This window comes from Artibeus jamaicensis, unplaced genomic scaffold (genome assembly GCF_021234435.1).
Source record: "Artibeus jamaicensis isolate MK-2021 breed Jamaican fruit bat unplaced genomic scaffold, CSHL_Jam_final scaffold_916, whole genome shotgun sequence".
NCBI classification, from domain to species: Eukaryota; Metazoa; Chordata; class Mammalia; order Chiroptera; family Phyllostomidae; genus Artibeus; species Artibeus jamaicensis.
In genome coordinates, this window is record NW_026522059.1 from 56,540,540 (window position 1) to 56,564,914 (window position 24,375).

At 38.2% G+C, this 24,375-nt stretch overlaps 1 protein-coding gene and 1 non-coding gene across 3 annotated transcripts; one reads left to right on the plus strand and one right to left on the minus strand.

Moving 5' to 3' along the window:
- Positions 1–377: 377 nt before the first annotated feature.
- LOC119053426 (small nucleolar RNA SNORA76) lies at positions 378–508 on the minus strand. Its single transcript, XR_005083297.2, has one exon. It is a non-coding gene; the product is annotated as a small nucleolar RNA SNORA76 (small nucleolar RNA).
- A 1,926-nt stretch (positions 509–2,434) lies between these two features.
- On the plus strand, positions 2,435–24,129 carry LY96 (lymphocyte antigen 96). Of its 2 annotated transcripts, XM_037150962.2 has the most exons (5): positions 2,435–2,634; positions 12,735–12,824; positions 17,285–17,413; positions 21,253–21,305; positions 22,224–24,129. In XM_037150962.2, exons 1-5 carry the CDS (start codon positions 2,523–2,525, stop codon positions 22,320–22,322), a joined length of 483 nt encoding a protein of 160 aa, XP_037006857.1. In that variant the 5' UTR covers positions 2,435–2,522; the 3' UTR covers positions 22,323–24,129. The 2 variants fall into 2 exon arrangements, with proteins under 2 accessions (XP_037006857.1, XP_037006858.1); XM_037150963.2 differs by lacking the exon at positions 12,735–12,824.
- Positions 24,130–24,375: the final 246 nt, after the last annotated feature.

Consider the following 24,375-nt stretch of genomic DNA (forward strand, 5'->3'; position numbering starts at 1 on the left):
TTGCTTTGAGAATTTCAAACCTTCCCAATTATGAGAGTACAAGGAGCCAACATGACCAATTTGTGGTCAATATTATTTCAGCCAGACTCCAGCCACTTGCCCTCTGCTTTTACTTGGGAGCATCTCATTCATCATAACCTTAAATACTGAATTTTGTAACTCTGTAAGATAAGGACTAAAAGATATAACTACTATACCATTATAATACCCAAACTACCGCCCCCAGCGTTATCAAATAGTCTGTTCAAATACCCAATTGTTTTATAGTCCCTCCAGGGGGGTTTTCCTTTAAAAAATGGGTTTTTGCCTTTAAAAACACACATTTTGCTTGCATTAAGATCTAAGTAAAGTTTACACCTTAATCACTGCCCCCCCCCCCATGTCGTTTGAGGTTAAAAAGGCCACTGGCCCAGGAGCAGTTGGCTCCAGTTACACGTAAGCTCCTGCTCTGGTGCTGCAGCTTGACCTCTCACCACACACAGGCGCAGTGGGGACTCAAAGGCAGCATCTTTAATCAGCAATTATTGATATGTCTTTTAACACTTAAAATTGTGGCTTCTTCCTTTTTTTTACTTATTTTTTTTCCGTCTTGCAAATTAGCTGTTGAAGAAACTGATTTTGCCCTTTATACATTTTCATGATATAGATTTTCTGATTGTATCCCCAAGGTGTAATTCAACATATTTCTCTGTCTGCTATATTTCATATAAATTGGTTGTACTTGAAGCTTCATCAGTTGAAGTTTGATTATTTTAGAGAAGACTAATTCATAGATTATGTTGTTTGTATTATCGATTGTTATGTAAAAAAATGCCCCTTAGCCCTGGCTGGTGTGGCTCAGTGGATTGAGTGCCAGCCTTGGAACCAAAGTGTTCAAAGCTGAGAAAAGCAAAGAAACAAATTCTGCTGATCTCCAGAAGGAACCAACTCTGCAGACAACGTGACTTTAGCACCGGGTAACTGATTGCAGACCTCTGACCTCCAGAGCTGTAAGAGAATGCATTTGCCTTGTTTTAAGCCACTATATTTGTGGTTATTTGTTACAGTGGCAATAGGAAACCTATCTTTAGTCAATGGGACTGTCTTCAAATTGGTTATCTAAGATGATAAGGTGTTCAGGCTCATCATGTACAATTTATTCCCCAGACCTAGAATCAACAATTTCTCCAGTCTTTGTTCCTTTTAGTGAGAAATAGTATTTCAAGAACACTACAGGCTTTTCCTCTTTTGTTTCCCCTCACTTTTTAAACACATTTTAAAAATTATGGTAAAACAAAACAAGACAAATTCTCTAGAACATTTTTTAAAATCTTGCAAGCCTAGGCCCTGCCTGGTGTAGCTCAGTGGATTGAGCTTGGGCCTGCAAACCACATGATCGCGGTTCGATTCCCAGTCAGGGCACATGCCTGGGTTGCAGACCAGTTCCCTGCAGGCCAGTTCCCAGCAGGGGACGCACGAAAGGCAACCATACATTGATGTTTCTCTCCCTCTCCCCTTCCCCCCTTCCTCTCTAAAGATAAATAAATAAATAAATAAATAAATAAATAAATAATAAAATCTTGCAACTCCCCATGTCTTCAGTCCCCAGGGGGTGTTTGCCTTTAAAAAATGGAAAAGACATACACTTCTTTAGTGAAAACTTTTACCAACATGTGCATATTTTCCTCTAAACTTGTGGATTTTTATGCCCCAACTCCACATGCCATTGTAATCCCAAATAGTATGCTATGATTTCAAGTAGCAAAGAACCTAAAGGATCAGCTGTTTTCTAGAATTGAATAAGAGTTTTGAAATGAAACAAATGCCACACACGAGATAGTGACCATTTTATTAATACAGCTCAAAATACTTCCTGGAGCTGCAGTTTGCTTAAGGAAGTACACTCTCAAGCCTGCTGGTATCCCAGCCCTCAAAGCAGAACTACAGGTAGTATCCTGTAGTTCTCTGAGTCTCGCGTTTAGGGTCTCCTCCAGCCTGGCTCTGCCCCATGGCTGAACCTGTTACTGAACAGAAATAGTTTGCATGTGATTATTCAGTTCAGATCTATACACTCAGCACTCTGAGCCACGAGAAATTGTTGTCTGAAGAAACTTTGTGGGAGAAAAGAGCTATGCAGATGGGAAGGGGTGCCATCTGTTGGAATCCTAAAGGAGACCTACTGGCTGGTTTTGTTATTGTTGACTGGGAAATACCATGTTTTGTTTTTAAAGCTCTGTGCTCTCATTTGTATCAAATGCTGGAAAAGTACAATCTGAATCATTTTCTTCTCTACCATTACAGGAAGAGCTCAGATCTCTCTCTCTCTCTCTCTCTCTCTCTCTCTCTCTCCACACACACACACACACACACACACACACACACACACACGGACAGGACAATAAAGAGGAACGTAGTTGAATTGGAACTAGGAAGTCATGTGACTAATAAGTAAGTTCAATTTTTTTCTACTTACTGGAAAGGACGAGGCTGATGATGAGTTACTGATTCTCCTTGTATTTGTGAAGCTTTGGAGATATTAAATCATGTTCCCACTTATGCTCTTTTCTACCCTGTTTTCTTCCACATTTACTGAACCCGAGGAGCAACACTGGATCTGCAACTCCTCTGATGCGAGTGTTTGGTATACCTACTGCGGTAAGTGCACCAGCAACAAGCAGTTGTAGCGTCAACTATTTAAAGGCTGCGTTTTCACAAGAACCTCACTTTGCTGTGGTGGAGACACAGGAAATGATCGTATGATCCAGGGGCTGCTAACAGCAAGAGTGATTGCTGGTGACTTCCTTGTATGGCTTTTCTTGATCCTTCGCAGACCTCACCAGTTTCTAAACTGTTGTATTTAAAACTCCAAGTGCTTTTGTTGTTTCCTGTGGTCAGCTTTCCCGACCTTGAGCCCAGTTTCGCATTCCTCCCAGTTTCGGCAGAACTGTGTGCTTCTGAGCTTTGCCTCAGCCCCAAGACTTTCTTCTTGACAAGCACAAACAGTCCTAGCTGATTCCTGGAATTAATTATTGCTCTAAGCCAGTGGTTTTCAAACAGTGTGCCACAAGAATTTTTAAAACATGCAATACCTGACTATTTACTCAGGGTCACTGACCTCTTATTCCCTTACATTGTCAAATAAGAAAATGGTAACAGCCAACACAGCAATAGCCTTCCTACTGGTATGAATGAATAAAAATTCTACCTATTTTTTTAAGTCAAAAATATATTTTTTGGTGTGCCACAGAATTTTAGTAATTCATTTGTGCCACGGGATGAAAAAGGTTGAAAATTGTTGCTCTAAGCTGTATTATTATTACTTTTTGTTAGTATAGTATTGGCATATAACAGGTACTCAAGGCTCATAAAATGGATGTAAGCCTGGTTCGGTCATTTACTGGCTGTATGACCTTGAGCAAAATACTTAGCCTCTCTGTGCCCCAGTTTTTTAATCTGTAAAATGAAAGTGATTTTAGAACCTATTTTACAAGAATTGCTGTAAGATAAAAATTTTAGCACAGATCCACATAGAAACAGTCTTCATTGCTTATTTAAAAAATCATCCATACCCTAATGCTATTAACTGCTTGGATCACTGCTCCCCACCCCCTTTCCCTTCTCTGCAAGCACAGCTTCAGGACTTCATCAGTTTTCTTTGGTGCTTTCTACTTCGTTGCTCACCATGGGTTGGTTGGATGGCTTTTTTTGCCCACTGGTGATACCAGAAAGGTAGAAAGGGAGTCTTCCCCAAACGTTAGTTCTTTTGAGATTCTTTTGGGAAAGGGGATTTATGGTTTAATCATTTTGGGGAAGTTACAAGTGTACATTGAGGTCTGAGAAGTTTTGCAATGAAGAAACCTATTTATTTTATTTTATTTTTGAATGTGCGTTGAGCATCGTAAGAAACACTCCGGCAAATGCTAACGTAAAGTTACTTCCGGGCAATTAACATAACTGACAGGTGTGAAAACAAGCTGAATTCCCTCTCAACTTGGCCCTGGACTTTCTTTGTTCTACAAGATCAGTGCCCTTGCCCGCTTCCAAGAAGGCTTCTCAGTCCACTCGCCCCACACACTGATTATGCTACTTTCTCTGTGATAAGTTTCAGAGGACCTTTATTAGTAACACTTCATATTATAATTAGTTTTTAAGCACTTAGTAAAAATGATTTGATTTGTCTTTTGATTTTTGTGGGAGGATCTCGCCTCTCACTGTAATGCTGAGAGATCCCGTGGTCCCTCCCTGCTGACCCATGGATGGCAGGACTGGGAGGCAAGCGATACAACAAGCCTGTGTGTGGTACAACGAGCCTGCCAGCCGCCATCTCCAACTTCATGCCCCTCCTTTCTCCACCTCAGAGAATCCATACCGGTTAAAAAGTCCCAAAATTTAAGCCCTGGCTGGTGTAGCTCAGTGGATTGAGTGTGGGCCTGCGAACCAGACAATCGCGGTTCAACTCCCAGTCAGGCCAGTTCCCAGCAGGGGACACATGAAAGGCAACCATACATTGATGTTTCTCTCCCTCTCTCCTTCCCTTCCCCTCTAAAGATAAATAAATAAAATCTTGGAAAAAAAAGTCCCAAAATTTAAGAGGTAATGTTATAAAAATATGTCTTGGGGAATGTTTTTCCCCTCACACATAGCTCAAAATAATTAAATAGATTCAACCTCCACCTTAACAATGTAAAGACATTAAAACACTAATCTATTTACATTATGGGGAAATTTTTTTACTTGTCCAACATTTTAAATTTTACTTTACTCTAGCAAGAGCACTTTACATGATATGTACTCTCTTAAAATTTTAAATGTACAGTACATTGTTGTTGACAATAGATACAATGTCTCACAGCAGATTCCTACAGCTTATTCCTTCCTTGTGCTTGACTGACACTTTATACCTGTTGATGAGTGACTCTCCATTTCCCCTCCTCGTAGCCCCTGGCCGCCACCATTACACTATTTTTTTAGTCCTTATCTAATTTTTATTTTTTTTAAGATTTTATTTATTTATCTTTAAAGAGGAAGAGAAGGAGAGAAATATCAACATATGGTTGCCTCTCATGAATCCCCTGCTGGGAACTGGCCTGCAACCCAGGCATGTGCCCTGACTGGGAATCGAACCGCGCTCCTGTGGTTCACAGGCCCTCGCTCAATCCACTGAGCTACACCAGCCAGGGCAGGATATGTTTTATTTTTTAAGTTGATTTGCGAGAGAGAGGAAGGGGATTGAACCTGCAACCTTTTGGTGTACTGTCAGTGCTCCAACCAACCAAGCCACCCAGCCAGGGCCCATTCCACTCTTTGATTCTATGAATTTGACTATTTTAGATATTGCAGATAAGTGGAATCATATTGTATGTGTACTTATATAACTTATTTTCTTTAGCATAGTTTCCTCAAGATTTATTCATGTTGTAGCAAATTTTCAAATTTCTTTCCATTTTAAAGGCTGAAATACTTGAAATACTTTATAGTATTTCGCTGTATGTATGTGCCACCTTTGCTTTCTCTATTCATCTATCAATGGATGTTTAGGTTGTTTCGATACCTTGGTATTATGAATAATGTTGAAATGAACATGGGAGTGCTAGTATCTCTTTGAGATCCTTATTTTAATTCTTTTGGATAATTACTCAGAAGTGGGTGGCTGGATCATATGGCAGTTCACTTTTTTGTTGGGATCTCTAAACTATTTTCTATAATTGGTTGCCCACTTTTGCATTCTGAATAACTGTATATTAGTGTTCCAACTTTCCATATCCTTGCCAACACTTTTTTTAAAAAAAATAACCATCCTGAGAGGTAGGTGATATCTCATCATGGTTTTGATTTGCATCACCCTGATGCTTAGTGATTTTGAGCATTTTTTTTATACACCTGTTGGTCCCTCACATCTCTTCCTTGGAGAAATGGCCACTCAAGTCCTTATCCCACTTTAAAACAGCTTATGAGGTTTTTTTTTTTAAATTGATTATGCCATTACATTTGTTCTCTCCCCCCGCCCCGTTCCCCTCCACCCTGCACACCCCTCCCCCACCATTCCCCCCCTTTAGTTCATGAACACGTGTCTCAAGTTCTTTAGATTCTATATTTCCCCTACTATTCTTGCCCTCCCCCCTATCTATTTTCTACCTACCATCTATGCTACTTATTTTCTGTACCTTCTCCCCCCTTCTCCTCCTCCCACTCCCCTGTTGTTAGTCCTCCATGTGATCTTCATTTCTATGGTTCACTCCTGATCTAGCTGTCCTCTTAATTTGCTTTTGTTTTAGGTGTGGTTGTTGATAACTGTGAGTTTGCTGTCCTTTCATTGTTCATATGTTTTATCTTCTTTTTCTTAGGTAAGACCCTTTAACATTTCATATAATAAGAGCTTGGTGATAATGAACTCCTTGAATTTGGTCTTATCTGAGAAGTACTTTATCTGTTCTTCCATTCTAAATGAAAATTTTGCTGGATAGAGCAATCTTGGTTGTAGGTCTTTGGTTTTCATGACTTGGAATACATCTTTCCAGCCCCTTCTTGCCTGTAAGGTCTCTTTTGAGAAATCCACTGTCTGATGGGCACTCCTTTGTAGGTGACTGTCCCCTTATCTCTTGCTGCTTCTAGGATTCTCTCCTTCATTTCAATCTTGGCTAATGTAATTATGATGTGCCTTGGTGTGTTCCTTCTTGGGTCCAACTTGTTTGGGACTCTCTGAGCTTCCTGGATTTCCTGGGAGTCTATTTCCTTTGCCAGATTGGGGAAGTTCTCCTTTATTATTTGTTCAGATAAGCTTTCCACTTGTTGCTGTTTCTCTTCCTCTTCTGGTACCCCTATAATTCGGATGTTGGAGTGTTGAAAGATGTCCTGGAGGTTCCTAAGCCTCTCCTCATTTTTTTTGAATTCTTGTTTCTTCATTCTTTTCTGTTTGGTCATTTTTTTCTTCCTTCTGGTCTACTCCCTTGATTTGAGTCCCAGTCTCCTTTCCATTACTATTGGTTTCCTGTGCATTACCATTCATTTCAATTAGTTTAGCCTTCATAGGTTCCTCTAATTTGTGACTAAAATCAACCAATTCTGTGAGCATCCTGATCACCAGTGTTTTGAACTGTGCATCTGAAAGTTTGGCTATTTCTTCATCGCTTAGATTTATTGGCTCTGGGGCTCTGAGTTGTTCTTGAGCCATGTTTTGATCTGTTTGTGCCTGTTACGTATGAGGAGCGGAGCCTTAGTTGTTTACCAGGGTGGGGACACCCAGGTCGCTGGTTTGTGACACTGTATGTGGGGGCGGGGTCAGAGAGGGAGCAATGGCGGTCCTCCCTGCTTGCCCAGTCCATCTCACCGCTTGCCCCGCCTGTTTGTCTGAGCAGAAATGTGTGAGCCTGCCACCCTACGCTGAGCGGTCTCAACACTAGCCTCTTCACTGGTTTATCTGCACGCAAATGCTCCACCGACCGCTGACAGCCAGCCACGCCTCTTCCCTGTGTCTGCCTGTACCTAGTGGGCACCTGGGATCCGCGCCTTCAGCTACTTGCGCATCACCTGGGTCGGGGATCTTTTTGGCCAACCCATTCTGCTGCTGGCTTTGCCCCTCTTACCAGTTTAGCTGAGCATTTTGTTGTTTTCGGACTCCGTATTGTTGATTTTCTGTGTGGTTTGATTGTGTTTATTATTGTTAAAACTTTGTTGTTTTTAGATTTGGTTGTGTGCAGACGCAAGGTGTTTCCACCTATGCCTCCATCTTGGCGGAAGTCGAGGTTTTTGGTTTTGTTTTTGTTTTTTTACAATTGAATTGTTGGAATTCCTTATATATTTTGGGTATTAACTTCTTATCAGATATACAATTTGGGAATAATTCCTACGATTTCATAGGTTAACTTTTCACTCTGTTGTTTCTTTTGCTGTGCAAGTGTTTTTATTTTATTTTTATTTTTGAATCTTTATGGGCACTTTATTCAGATGGTCAGCTATCTAAGAAGATGGAGGCCCTCAAGATGGAAGGGATGGAAGCCCTCAAGAGTTTTTAATTTGATGTAATCCCACTTGTTTATGTTTTTGCTGCCCATGCTTTTGGTGTCACAGTCATAAAAGCATTGTCAAAATTAATGTCTTGAAGCTTTCCCCATAAGTTTTCTTTTAGGATTTTTATAGTTTTGAATCTTACATTTAGGCCTTTAATGCATTTGAATTGATTTTTGTGTATGGTATAAGTTAAGGATCCAGTTTCATTGTTTTGCATGTGGACATCCAGTTTTCCCAGCACCATTTGTTGAAGAGACTATTCTCTCTTCATTGTGCATTCTAGGCTTCCTGTCAAAATCTGCTTGACAATATATGCATGGTTTTTATCTCTGAGATCAGTGCCATTGGTTTATATGCCTGTCTGTACTATACCATATTGTTTTGATTACTGTAGCTTTGTAATATAGTTTGAAGTCAGGAAGTGTAAGGCCTCTAGATTTTTTTTCTCTCTTGGGATTAATTTGGCCCTTAGCAGTCATTTGTGGTTCCATATGAATTTTAGAGTTTTAAAAAAAAATTTCTCTAAAAATGCCATTGAGATTTGATAAGGAATGTATTGAATTTGTAGATTGCTTTGGGTAATATGGACATTTATATAATACTGAGTCTTCTAGTCAACAGAAAATGTCTTTCCATTTGTGTCTTATTTAATTTCTTTCATCAATGTCCTATAATTTTCAGGATACAAGTTTTTCACCTCCTTAGTTTATCCTAGGTATTTTTAATCCTAGGTATTTTACTCTTTTGGTGTTATTGTAAATATGATTGTTTTCCTAATTTCCTTTTCAGGTAGCTCATTGTTAGAGTATAGAAATGCAACTAATTTTTCTATGTTGATTCTTTGTCCAGCAATTTTATTAAACTTGTTGGTTAGTTGTAACAGTTTGTTTTTTTAAAACAGAATCTTAAGGTTTTTCTCTATATAAAATCATGTTGTCTGCAAAGAGGAAAATTATACTTCTTCCTTTCTGATTTAGATGCCTTTTATTTATTTTTCTTAACTGATTGATCCAACTAGGACTTTCAGTACTATGTTAAGAGTAGGTATCCTTAGCTCATTACTGAATTTTGTCATATGCTTTTTCTACATTTGTTGAGATGATCATGTAATTTTGAGAGGGTTATTTTTAAATTTTAATCATTTATTTATTTTAGATTTTATTTATTTATGTCTAGAGAGAGGGGAAGGGAGGGAGAAAGAGAAGGAGAGAAATAGCTATGTGGGAGAGAATCATTGATCAGTTGCCTCCCGCATGTGTTTAGACCTGGAACCAAACCACAACCAAGGCATGTGCCCTAACTGGGAATCAAACCAGTAACCTTTTGCTTTGGGGGATACTGCCCAACCAACTGAGCTACACTGGTGAGGGTAATTTTTATTTTATTGTATTTTTTCCCATTATCGCTTATTCTCCCTATATTCTCTTCCACCTTCACCCATCCTCCTCCCTCCTGCTATCACCACTCTGTTGTTCATGTCCATAAGTTCTTCTCTCTTTTTTTCTTTTTTGCTCAATTCCTCCACCACCCAGCCTTCCCCCACCCTCAGAGCTGTCAGCCTGCTCTCTATCTACGAGTCTGTCTCTGTTTTGCTTGTTAGTTCAGTTTATTCATTAGATTCCACATCTGAGTGAAATCACATGGTATTTGTCTTTCTCTGACTGACTTATTTTATTTAGCATAATGTTCTCTAGGTCCATCTATGCTGCTGCAAAGGGTAATTTTTTTCCTTTTTACTGGTGGGTAATATTCCATTCTGTAAATACGCCGTAGCTGTTTTATCTACTCTTCTACTCATGGACACTTGAGCTGCTTCCATATCTTGGTGATTGTAAATAACACTGCAGTGAACATAGGGGAGCATATATTCTTTCAAATTAGTGTTTCAGTTTTCTTTGGATAAATTCCCAGAAGTAGAATCGCTGGGCCAAAAGAGCAGTTCCCTTTTTAATTTTTTGAGGTAACTCCATACTGCTTTCTACAGTGGCTGTGCCAATCTGCATTTCCACAAAGTGCATGAGGGTTCCCTTTCTCCACATCTTTGCCAACACTTGTTTGTTGATTTATTGATGATGGCCATTCTGAGAGGTTTGAGGTGATATCTCATTCTGGTTTTAATTTGCATGATGGCTATTGAAGTTGAGCATTTTTTCATGTGTCTTTTGGCCATCTGTATGTCCTCTTGGGAGAAGTGTGTATTCAGGTCCTTTGTTCATTTTTTAGTTGGACCGTATTTCTTTTTTTTTGGTGTTGAGTTTTAAACATTCTTTATGAATTTTAGATATTAGTTCCTTATCAGATGTTTCAGCAAATATGTTCTCCCATTCAGTGGGTTATCTTTTAATTTTGTTGATTATTTCTTTTGCTGTGCAAAAACTTTTTAGTTTGCTGTAATCCTGTTTGTTTATTTTTTTATTTTTTTCCCCTTGCCTAAGGAGATACATCAGAAATTATGTTGCTATAAAAAATGCCCAAGATTTTACTGCCTATGTTTTCTTCTAGGATTTTTATGGTTTCAAATCTAATATTTAAGTCTTTAATCCATTCTGAGCTTATTCTTGTGTTTGATGTAAGAATGGGGTCTAGTTTCATTTTTAGCCCATCTAGCCCATAGGTTTTGCCTTTTTTGTCAAATATTAATTGACTATAAAGGTGTGGGTTTATTTCTGGGCTCCCTCTTCTGTTCCATTGTGTCTGTTTTCATGCTAGTACCATGTTCTTTTGATTACTGTGGCTCGTAGTATAGTTTGATATTAGGTAGCATGATTCCTCCAACTTTTTTCTTCTTTCTCAAGATAACTATTATACAGTTTTTTTTTTGTGGTTCCATATAAATTTTTGGAATAATTGTCTTAGTTCTTTGAAATACATCAGTGGTGTCTTGATTGGAATTGTATTGAATCAGCAGATTGGTCTCGTAAGTATGGGATTTTAAGGATGTTGATTTTTCCTTCTCATGAACAGTATGTGCTTCCACTTATTTGTATCTTTTTCTGTTTCTTTCTTCAGTGTCTTATAATTTTTCAAGTACTGGTCTTTTACATCCTTGGTTAAATTTATTCTTAAGTATTTTATTCTTTTTGAAGCAATTTTTAATGGGATTGTTTTCTCTTTTTTTCAAATATTTTACTTATGTATTTTTAGAGAGAGGGGGATGGAAGGAGAAAGAAAGGGAGAGAAACATCGATGTAAGAGTAAACATTGATAAGTTGCCTCTCATACACACACCACCCAGAAACTCAACCCACAACCCAGACAAATGCCCCAACTGGGAGCAGAACCAGAGACCTTTTGCTTTGCAGGACAATGCCCAATGAACTGAGCCATACCAGTCAGGGCTGGGGTTTTTTCTTAATTTCCTTTTCTTATATTTTATTATTAGCAAATAAAGTACAACTTATTTCTGGATATTAATTTTGTATTCTGCTACTTAACTGAATTTATTTATCAGTTCAAGTAGTTTTTTGGTAGAATCTTTAGGGTTCTCTGTACACAGTATCATGTCATCTGCAAATGATGGCAGTTTTACTTCTTTCTTTCCAATTTGGTTGCTTTTTACTTCTTCTTTAAAAATTTTTTTTATTTAATTGTTGTTCAAGTACAGTTTTCTGTTTTTATTTCTTCTCATCTCATTGTTGCAGCTAGGACTTCCAGTACTATGTTGAATAAGAGAGGTGAAGACAGACATTCCTGCCTTGTTCCCAATCTTAAGGGGAGTACTTGTAGTTTTTCCTATTGAGTATGATCTTGGCTGTGGGTTTGTCATATGTGGCCTTTATTACATTGAGGTATGTTCTCTCTATTCCAACTTTGTTGAACATTTTTATCACAAATGGATACTGGGAGATGATCATGTAATTTTTATCCTTCATTCTGTTAATGTGGTGTAGCACATTGATTGATTTTTTTGAAACATTCTTGGATCAGAGGAATACATCCCATGTGATCACGATCCTTTTAATATGTTGTTGAATTCAGCTTGCTAGTATTTTGTTGATTTTTGCATCTATATTTATCTGGGATATTTGTCAGTAGCTTTATTTTCTTGTGGTGTCTTTGTCCGCCTCTGGTATCAGTATAATTCTGGGCTCATGAAATGAGTTGGGAAGTACTTCTTCCTTTTCAGTTTTTTTTAAGGGTTTGAGAAGTATTGGTGCTAATTCTTATTTAAGCGTTTAGTAGAATTCACCTGTGTAGTCAACTGGTCCTGGGCTTTTCTTTGTTGGGAAATTTTGATTACTCGTGTAGTGTCCATACTAGTTTAAGATCTGTCCTGACTTTTTATTTCCTCAGTCCTTTGGGGATCCCCCTTGGAAAATTTGGGGGTTTGGATGCATGAACCAACATCTTCCTTCCTGAGTCAAGCTGGAGGTTAAGGGGCTTTTTTTTTCTGACTTTGCTGTGCCAGGCACAGGGTCTCTTTCAAGAGGGCATCATAAATCTCCTACCAACTTTAGTAAGTCTGGATTTGATTTCTTCTGGAACTCAGGGTACTTTCAATTAGTTTCTGACTTCTCACAAAGAGAATTTATTCATGAATTGTTGCTGAATTTGAATGTGAAGGGAAGAAGGGTCTTGGACTTCCTGCTCTGCCATCCTGTTATTCCTCAGCAGAGGGAGGTATTTTTAGCCACCCTCAGTTTTTCTCATTATACAATTTTAATGCTAAAAGCATCATTTGGAGGCTGAATTTCCAAATACTTTACTCACTGGGAATAATTTATTGACATTTTCTTTATTCCATTTAGATAAAATGAAATATCCTATTTCGGTAGTACCTGAACCCTGTGTAACATTGAAGGGAAGCAATGGATATTTGCATATTTCCTTCATTCCAAGTAAGTTCAAACTTTTGTTTTTGTAGAGTATTTCAAAGGTTCAAAAAATATCAATGACAAATAATTGTGTTCCAAATGTATATGTATTCAAAGTCTTTGTGTGTCAGTAGTCTAGGCATGGCTTCGCTGTGTCTGTTTCAGGATCTCCCACAAGGTTGCAATCAAGCTGTCTGCCAGGACTGGGGTCTCTTCTGAACTCTCAAACAGAGAAGGATCCACTTCAGTTCTCATGTGATTGTTGACAGTATTCAGTTCCTGTTTGGCTGTTGGCCAGCTCTCAGTACTTTGCAATATGGGCCTTTTCAACTTAGCTTGTTGCTTCATCAAAGCCAGCAAAGGGGACAGTTAGCTAACAGGATAGAAGTCACCATCTTATGTAGCTTAGTCATGGAAGAGTCACTCCATTAACTTTGCTTGACCTATTTGTTAGAAGCAAGTCACTAGGTTCCCACTAATGGGGAGGGGACTACATAATGGCATGGGGGTAAAGTGGGAATAATTTTAGACTTCTAACAATTTAATAGGTATATACTTTGTCAGCCATTATCTATTCAGATGATAAGTAAAGTTGGGTTTCCACTAGTTAAAGATCTGTGTATAAGCAAGGCAGGACATGTTTTTCTAAAAATGATCTTAAAATGATGATTTTGGGATAAAAACGATAATGTTTTTTATTTTGTGTTGTATTATTTTTCTTCCTCTTGGTTTTAGTTGGGTGATGGTGATAGCATTGGGCTGGACCTAAGTGTTTGGGAAAACACATAAAACTTTTATCGTCTCATGCCAGTTAGCTTTGTGGTATGTAAACTCTAGGATCCCAGAAAAGTTCAGCTCTCATCATCTGCATTACCATTATTGTTTTCATCATAATTTATAGTATAGCTTATATTTGGAGCGTATATTTTACAAAATGCTTTCATGTAAGTAAGTTTAAATAAAGATTTCCCCTTGATCTTAGTTTTCTACTTTACAAGAAAAGAGGTAGCTGAGAACCCAGAAATACTAGACAAAACTCATGTTTTAATATTTCTGAATTTAATTGTTCAACCTGTGTTTGGGTACTTTGTTTCTGCATTCATTTATTCTTGAAAAATGCATAGTATATTTCAAGTATTGTGATTGATACTAAGTATTCATTTATAAATAAGACATTCTCTTGACCTTCAAGAATTTCTCAGTGCAGTTGGAGGGACAGACCTGTAAAAAACATGGTGTGGTAAGTAAAGTGACTGTAGTGATGCTTGATGATAGTGCAGAGCAAAGAACAATCCAACTCTATTTATCTGCCAAGGTTAGAAAGTAATTTTTTTTCCTAAAATTTTGCCTGGCTAAGGCTCTACAATTTCTCTCTCTTGGGTTTTGTTTTCTGGTCTATGTGGTGTGCTTTACCCCTAGATGTTTGGCAGAACTGATTATTGACATCATGAATGACCTAATTTTCATGCAAACCCCTTGTCCTTACCCACAGGAAGCAAGTTGTATCCTTCCAGACCCAAGTAATAATAATACAATATGCCATCACTCAGGGTTCTCTGAAAAGCAGATGCGGAGAAGGAATTACACGTATAATAGATTTATCTGGAGAAAATGCTGATAAACAATGAAAGGAAGAGGAGGCCCAAGTGGGCAAGGAGAGGGTTCAGACTGAGGTATAGATCTGATGCTTTTGAAATGAGAGAGGGAAGGAAGGAAGGAGAATTTGGTAATATTGTCATCAGACCAAAATACATCCCTGAGATCCTCTCAGCCAGGTCAGTGGGGAGCCTTAGAGCAGAGATTGCCTATCACAAGTGTCCTATGACAGGCAGGAAGGAATAGGCTGGCTCTAGTGTCTTCAGCAGTGCTCATTCAGCAGAGGAGCAACCTGCAGGGCACTGGCCTCTGGGTGAGAAGGATACAAAGGTGCAACAGCTCGGGGCTGTCTGCCAACTACTATTATTCCAGCAGGTTCTTGAGAAGGAAAGTTTGAGTAGCACACCTCTGTTGTCACCACGGATAACTTAATCATTTACTAAGTATGACATTTGTATCACACTATATTAATTTACTAAAAATAATTATTCAGTTATTTTTTATAGAGTTCTGCAATTATGACATGAGTTTACCTAGAATATGCTAGAATTTCTGTGTAAAGTGTGGGGCCACATTATAGAAATCAACTTATTTTTCTGTGCTATCTCTACTTCTGTTAAGTAAGAGCTCTAAGTACAAATTGAATCAAAAATAGGTCGGGAATAGAAATTATTTACTTTGAGACTTTATAACCTTGCTAGTAAATTGCTTGTATACCACTAACTGATTGACAAACAAAGCTGGACCATAAGTCTCCTTGAAAATTATTTCTGGTAGTTCCTGGAGTTTTCTTAGGCGAGGTCAAAAACAGTGTTCTCTGCCCTGGCTGGTGTGGCTCAGTGGATTGAGTGATGGACTGCAAACCAGAGGATGGCAGGTTCAATTCCCAGTCAGGGCATGTGCCTGGGTTGTGGGCCAGGTCTCTAGTAGGGGGCACTCATGTGGCAACCACACATTGATATTTCTCTCCCTCTCTCTTTCCCTCCCCTCCTCTCTCTAAAAATAAATAAATAAAATCTTTAAAAAAACAGTCTTCTCACATGGCAGCCACCAGTTTCTTCTTTCTCATCCCAACATGCACATGTATATCCCTGGCCTGCTGAACGACGTGAGTGGTACCTCACATTAACCACTTTTCATGTGGCTGACGTGACCACAGTGGTGTCCAAGGTCAAGAAGCTTCTCAAGATATAAACAGCACTTTTTTGGGAGTCATCAAAGACCAGGAATATACTGTATTCCATGTAGAAATGGAAGAAGGTCCCTGTCCAACCTTGTCTTCGGACACCACAACAGTACTACTGATTCCCATGTCTAAGGAAATTCTCATAAAAACAGCTCTTCAACTTCTACTCACATCTATGGTTTTTGAGAGGTTCAGGCTAAAGTCTGTGGAATGGACCGTGAACCACTGTTTGAAGCAGACCCTGTTATGTTCTTTATACTTTACCCTGTAAGTAGACAACTAGAGACAAATTAGGGAGTTTCGTGGTCCTTTGGGCTCAGAGTAATGAGAGCCTGCATTAAGACCATGGAAATGAGGATGAAATGAAGACTAGTAAGATTTATTGGAGTTGGGAATTCTTGTGCTGATTTGTGGATAAAGATGAGGAAATCAATTTAGGATCTCTAGGGTGAACTAATGAACAACATCTGAATAGAGATATTGAATGCACATATGAGACAGTGCTCAGGAGGAAGTTTGAGACTAAAGATGGCATTTTGGGAGTTAGCATTCTATGTGGCACTTAAAGCCAGAGAGATTGTGCAGAATAAATGCTATTGAGGAGAACTGAGGATAGAACTTTAATAAAGAGGAGTAAATGAACAGAGTGAGGAGGAGTCAGAGAGGTTGAAGGATAAGGGGAAAAGAGTGGTGGCAGCAACACCAAATGGAAAGTTTTAAGGAAGGAGTTGACAGTTCTGTTAAACATAGCCAAGTTCAAGTTAAAGGTATGAAACTTTTCCTTTGATTATGGCTACACAGTGAGTTACAGTGACTTTATTAGGAAAATATTTTCAATGAGGTGGTGGTTATAGTCAATTATTTTCATTATAAAAAAGATTGTACATGCTTTCTCCTTGGACAAAGTGAGTAACTTATAAGAATTGAGCCAAATACATTGTTTACTGATTTTTTCATGTTAATCAGGAATAGGGTAATCATGAAGCTATAATAAATAGCTCATCACCCAAATTTTAATCAAAAGGTTTAATTTTGGCCCTGGCTGGTGTAGGTCAGTGGATTGAGCGTGGGCCTGTGAAGCAAAGTGTTGCTGGTTCGATTCCCAGTCAGGGCACATGCCTAGGTTGCAGGCCACGTCCCCAGTAGGGGTCACATGAGAGGCAACCACACATTGATGTTTCTTTCCCACTCTTTCTCCTTCCCTTCCCCTCTCTAAAGATAAATAAATAAAATACAAAAAAAAGAAATTATCAGTTATTTATAGAATTATATTTTTAAAAGGTTTAATTTTGTTCTAAAAAAATCTGTCATCAAAGCTACTAAAAAGTGGACATGAGTTGATTATCATCAACTCCTTTTCTTTCTTTGAACTTCCTAGCCAAACTACAAAAAGAACAGAAAATCTTATATCTTCATTTGATAGTTTTTAAAAAAATAGGTCCATCTTTTTTTAGTCATAGTACATAATTCTTATGATGGAGTATTCTTTTATGTTTACAGTGCACTAGTTACCCTCTAAAAACTTCAGTTTCCTCAACTCCAGAACTAGGATCACAATACTCACAGTATGGGTAGTTGTGATAATTGAATGAAATAATGTTGGAAAAGCACAGAGCATACTTTATGTGTATAATAAATGTTAATTATTATTTATAAAATAATCTCTTATATGAGAGACTAATGGTATTTTTTTCTCTTTAAGGAAGAGACATTAAAAAATTGTACTTCAATCTGTATTTATCTTTTAACACCTTGGTGTTCCCAATGCGCAAAGAAGTTATTTGCCGAGGATCTGATGATGAATATTCTTTTTGTAGAGCTCTAAAAGGAGGTAAGCATGTAATTTACCTTGCTCTCAGGCTAGAATATAATACTTTATGAGAATGATATAGAAAGTAAATACACGGAAAATGTGAAGTTTTTTTCTGATAATAATTCTTTACATTCAAAGTTTTTACTTTTAGCAGTTTAAATGACACTTTACAATTATATTACTGAGTTATTATTAAGATGACACTTGAGTGTGTTTGAAGGGCTATTAAAATTTTTATCTTGTTCAGATTAATATTGTATATTTATCCTTGGTTATGGATCTCTTTTTCTAAACATTACACTTATATTTTCATAGAAACTCACTAGATTTTACTATGCCACTACATTGGTTTCTTCCATGTCTTTCTCCTTTCTTTTCCACCCTGGAAATTTTCCACAGAATCATAAAATTTTAGAGTTTAAGACCTTAAGGTCACTTATTGAAAACTCGTGAATTTTTTTCTTAATAATTTTCAAACTAGTAAATAGTTTAAATAGTTTAAAAGGTTATAAATATCACGCTGTCACAGCATGAAAATTAGAAAGAATAAACAATAAAGAAGTCACCGATTTCTAAAGTCATTCTGGAGTATTTCCTTTTATTCATATTATTTATGCAGTTGTAAATATACTTGACTACAATGAAAACAATTTATTTAATTTTTCGGCTAGATAACCATGTCCACGTGATTCAAAAATCAGAGTACGGCCCTGGCTGGTGTAGCTCATTGGATTGAGCACAGGCCTGCAAACCAAACAACCGAGGTTCGATTCCCAGTCAGGGCACATGCCTGGGTTGGGGGCCATCTGAGGGGCAACCACACATTGATGTTTCTGTCTCTCTTTCTCCCTCCCTTCCCCTCTGTCTAAAAACAAAAATAAACAATATCTTTTAAAAAGTCAGAGCATGAATATTTTACAGTGAAAACTCTCCCTTAGTGTGTTATGTCCTGGCTCATTTAATTGTTCTCCTATTGGACATTAGCGTCCTTCTGGTATTTGTACTGTTATCAATAATATTATAAGTAATATATTTCTTTATATAATTTTTCTCACATTTTAGATTTGAATAGTCCCATATTTAGAAGAAGGAATTATATAGCTCCCAGAGAGATTTCTAAGCTTAAATAGTTTTAGTATAACTGTGCTTTTATTCACATAAGACCAAATTGCTTTTCTAAAGGATTATACCAATTTATATATTATACCACCAACAAAGTGTAAGTATAGTAGATTAATCTATGTCTTGTTAACATTGGGTATTATTGTTTAAAAGGATAAGTTTTTAAAAAACTTTATTAGAAATAACTTAATTGTTTTATTAACATTTTTATTACTATTGAAGTTGAATATTTTCCCATATAATTATTTATCATTAACCTGTACCCACCTTGTTTAAAAAAACGATTTCAGGTAGTTTACATGCATATGTTAAATTTAGCAACATAGCATACACTAGATATAGGTGGCACCAAAAATGAAAAATAATCATAGGGAATTAATGGGATTAGAGTAATATAAAAATTTATAACAGAAAGGGCTTATACTTACTTTGAAAGGGACATCAGTTTGATTATATGATTGTACAACTGCTAGCAGTCTCTAAGAAAATAGTTTTTTTTTTTGCCTGACTGGTGTGGTTCAGTAGGTTTTGTGTCATCCCACAAATCCAAAGTTCACTGATTTGATTCATGGTTGGGGCACAGTCCTGGGTTGCAGGCTAGGTCCCTGGTCAGGGCATGCAAGAAGCAGCCCATCATTTCTCTCCCTCTCTTTCTCCCTCCCTTCTTCTCTCTCTAAAGTAATAAATAAAATATTAAAAAAAGAAAATAGTTTTTAAGTAAATCAGTGTACTTGCTGTGGGTTTCCCAGCCAATCATCTGTCCATATCTCTACTTTATCTGCTACCCCCAATCACATACAAGTCATGGAGCTGGTTTTGCTGGTGAATCTGGGCTCAGAGGTTCACAGACCTGAGTCAGTGTCCCCACTTTCCCACCTACTAGCAGTCTGACCTTGGGTCACAGTCACCTCATTTTCCTCATCTGTAAAATGGGCACAGTGAAACTGATTTTACATGGCTTCAAGGAGTAATTAGAGCATGTGTATAAAATAGTGCTCAGTAAGAATTTAAGAATGATGTTATTAAATAATAAATATTCATGTTGATTCCTTTCTTTGTTCCTGATTTTATGGCTCTGCCATTTTTACAAGTAAGGAAACTGATGGCTGAGTGGTTCAGAACTGTGCCCAAGGTCATTCAGAGAACTAGTTAGTACCTGAGCAGCCTCTGGACTCTTACCGCCTACTCTTCTACTGTGCCGTGCTTTCTCTTTAGAAACAAATCCTCTTGGCAGATCACTGTTTTTTAAAACAATTGTTTCACAATGATTTCACATAATCTTGGGATTATGTTGACATTTTATTTGAATTTTTGAAGTTTCACTTTCTAAAGATCTCACATGTGTCAGACTGAACCCAGACTGCCTGCTTCTTTCTTCCCTCCCTTCTTCCCTTCCACAAACATCTGTTGAACCTAATTTGAGCAGGTCATGATTTAGACCCTTGTGATCCCAAGTTGCATGATAGGGTCTCCATCTCTGGGTCTCTCTGTTCTGGGGAAGATAGTCATGGGAACAAAAATGACAACAAAGCATCATAAAAGCTAATCGAATTTATGTGCTCTTAGTTTTAACTATATATGTAGTGATCAATTTACCATGATAGAAAAACTCAGATAAAGCTTCAGAGAGCATTTTGTTTGTGTCTTTAATAAGAGAACAAGAAGGAAAGATGTTCCCTGGAGAGGAAAGAGTGTATACAGACACATCTAGCCAGGAGAGGATGTGGCTTATTTGGAGAGTAGCTTTTTTTTTTTTGTAGCTGGAGCAGAATGTGCTTGTGGGGAATTGCTGAAGATGAGCCCAGAACAGGGGGACAGGAGCAGGCATGTAAGCCATATGCAAATATTGGTCTGCAGCTTGTCATCAGTGGGTAAGGATGCCCCACAGAGATGTCCATTTCTGCAGATAGCTAGTGTCCATTCATAAGGCAGAGGGGATTGGCTGGCAGGATACTTGGGTGGAAGGAAGAGCAGGTGGGAGACAGTGAAAGGCCATGAGGGCTGAACAAAGATGGTTGACCTGGAGTCAAGCGGAGGAGACCAGGAGAGCATATTGGGAGACAGGACAGGAGAGACATGCTGACTGAACTGGTGTGGCAGGCAAAGATTAGGTAAATCAAGAACCACTTGAAGGTCAGTGACAGGATGGATAGAAGTGCCATTATTTGAAATTATGTGTGCAAAAGGCATATATTTAAACATAATGAGTTATGATTTGTGCATGTTGAAATGCAGGTAATTTTGGAAGGTTCAAATAAACATGTCCATCTGGAAGCCAACTATATAGGCTCAGAGCTCAGGACATTCTAATTTAAGAAACATTGATCCTTTAAAGTTTGAGAATTAAATTGTAAGTATCACACATATCTACTTTTAAAATAACTTTCCTTCTCTATTATACCCTGCTAAAGGAGCAGCAATATTAAATATGCATATATATAACTTGGGATGAAGCATATTAGCACTTGCCTGTGCATCACTTACTCACTTCAGGGCCTTAAAGCTTGCATCCCCCAATGCTGGTCCTGAGAGAAGCATGTGGTGGCAGCGGAGTCCCAGGAAATGGGAGTCAGGGTGGCTCCCATTAGTTATTTCTTTATAATTTTATTATTATTATTTCTTTATAATTTTCTTTGGGACTGCACTGCCAGTAGTAAAGTGTCAAAGGTGCAGCCATGTTACCAAAAAAGAAGTCACTTAGTGATGACCAAGATGTTTTTGTGTTTTGTTTGCAGAGACTGTGAATACATCAGTGCCATTCTCCTTCAAGGGAATACTGTTCTCTAAGGTATTGTCCAAGAGTCATTTTGTACATTCTTAATCTTTGGTGGTAACAGATATGTGAAGAATTTGAATAAGCAATTCGCAACTCTTAAAAATTGTGACTCAAAATTAAGATAGTCAAGATTTTTTCCCTACTTTTATTTGGTTTGGGATATTTTTCTATTTCCTTCTAAAGCAGTGGTCCCTGAACTTTTTAGCACCAGGGACTGGCTTCGTGGAAGACAGTTTTTCCATGGATCAGGGGGGTTGGTGGGAAATGGTCTCAGGACGATTCAAGAGCATTACATTCAAGCTCACCTGCTGCTGCACAGTCCATTTCCTGACAGGCTTGGACACATACTGGTTCGTGGCCCAGAGGTTTGGGACTCCTGTACTAAAGAATGTGGAAATATAACAAAGTTACACGAAAGAAAGTTCATTTTCATTCATGTTTCCTCTGTAACATACATGGCTGAAAAGTAATGCAAATGTTCATCATCAATATATTGAATGATTTTGGGGCAAATGCATTGTGCAACTGCTGCCTAGAATGCTGTAACAGTCTCCATGAGTAATAACCATGTGACTTCAGATGTTTGCATTAGATACTTAGCAATGAAATTTTGCATGTTTCACTTTTGGTGACTATTTAAAAATAAATTTTAACAATGCATATTCTTAACTGATTTTGTTTACAATTTATATCTAATGTTTGGAAATCTCATAGATTAGTCTAAAAAAATCATTAAACTTACTCATAATTAGGAAATAAATGTTTGCTGAATTTAGACGTACAAAATTTCATCTCATTAAAAAACTGAGGAAATGATAACCAATCCAATTTAAATGATTTCTTCCTAGTAAGAAAAATGCTTTTAGAAGTCTTACGAAATAGAAGCATCTAACCCTTAACTTTACTTGTGTTTCTTATTCCTCATTTTAGGGACGATACATATTTGTTGTGGAAGCCATCACCGGGAATACTGAAGAAATGCTCTTTTGTTTGAATTTCACCATCATACACCACCCTGATATCAATTAGGATAAATCTAATATATTTTTATTATTCAAAGATTTCATTCTTCACTTAATATTTTTTTATTTTTGCAGTGTGTTAGTTTGCTAAGGCTGCCCTAACAAATACCATGCAGTGGGTGGCCTGAACAATAGAAAGTTATTTTCTCAAGTTCTGGAGGCCAAGAACCTGAAACCAGTGTGGGTGGATTTGGTTCCTTCTGAGGCCTCTCTCTTTAGATTATAGATAATCTTCTCCCTGTGTCTTCACCTGGTCTATGTGAGTCTATGTCCTAATCTCCTGTGCTCATAAGGACAGCAGTCATATTAGATTAGGGCCCATCTTTATGACCTTAGTCACCTCTCTAAAGATCCTGTCTCCAAATCCAGTCACATTCTGAGGCACTGGGAGTTAGGACTGCAGCATAGGAATTTTGGGAGGATGAGTCTGCCCATAACACACAGGTAATGAAATCTCTGCCACTGGTCGACTTTTCTCCACGTCCTGCCTCTACTCTGGGGCAGGTTCCCTGTGTTTTCTCCTGACTGATCCTCCCGCACCTGGTCAGGTACCTCAGGTAATATATTCTACAAAGGCAGTATCAACACTGCTTTCAAAATACAGGTCTACTCATGTCACCACAAGGCAAATGGAACAAAACAAAACAAAAACTAACAAGCTCTTCCTGGGGCTTTTGATTCATTTCGGGATAAAGTTGGAATCTTTGTGAGGGCCTGCCAGGCCTTGCCCATGCTTTCCCTCTCCAGTCGCTTCTCTCATCACCTTCTCCTTGCTGTCTGTGTTCTAGAACGTGCCATCGTCCCTCCCATTCCAGAACCTTCGCCCACACAGTTCCCTCTGCCTCAACTCTACTCCTCCACTCTGTGCCACACTCACCCCTTCACCTCTGTAATGCATGTGGGTGTTTCTTGGCTCTGCTGCTACTCAGGGGATGATCAGCAGGTAGCGTGGGGTGCACTTCATACACTTTGATACAGGGCAGAGGCCATCCTGAGGAAAATCATAGAGCAGTTATATAATGCAGAGCCTTGCTGCCAGCCTCCTGTGGCTTTCTTGGTCCCCCAGGCCCTTTTTCTCCATTCACTTCTACCTCACCCGGGCAGGGCCAGCTTTCTTTGTGGATCTGCTATTGTAGACGCATGTCCCTTCCTTATAGCACTTAGCACTCATTTTGTCATTATTTCAATTATCTACTGGACTAAACTCCATGAACCCAGGCAGCGTAGTCGAGTTTTTCTCAGCACTCTTGACCCAGCACCCAGTACAGAGACTGGCTTGAATTTGTACTGAATCCATATTTGTCAAATGGATAAATGAGCATTTCCTTCTTGTAAAATATCCAAACAATACAAAATTATAGAGAGCAAAATATTCATGCAATCATCCTACTAATATTTATTATCTGCTGTATGTCAGGCCTGTTCTAGATGCCAGATATGCAGAATTTAACAACCAATATAAAAAAAAATCCCTCTTACATTTATATGGAAAGAGACTGAAAAAAACTCAACTAAATGGTAGAGTACTTTAGAAGCAAACATGCTATATGATACGAAAAGCAATATAGCAGGGTAAGAGAGTAGAGAATGGGAGAAGGTGATGATGGTTGTTTTAAATAGGGTGGTTAGGAAAGGCCTTCCTGATAAGGGGATATTTCAATGAGTTAAGTGAGCAAAGCCATGTAGCTTTCTGGGAGCAAAGATATTGCATGTTTGGAGAGCAGTTTGTGTCAAGGTCCTGGAGTCAGAGCATGTCTGGTGTATTTGAGGAGGAACAAGGAACTGTTAAAGTGAAATGAGTGAGGGGACATAAGGTCAGAACAGTGTGTGGGTTGGGGGGTGTGTGGGTTGGGGGGTGGGTGGGCATGTGCTGTAAGGTTTGATAGGCTATTGTTTGGACTTTAGCTGTTGCTCTGAATGAAATAGAAAGCCACTGGAAGGGTTCCATGCAGGAGAATGACAGCTTGCATTTTTAAAAGGCTTATGCTGGCAACCATCTGCTTGGGCAAGGGGAAAAAAAAGAAAGAAACTTTTTGCAGTAATCTAGGTAGAAAAGGAAA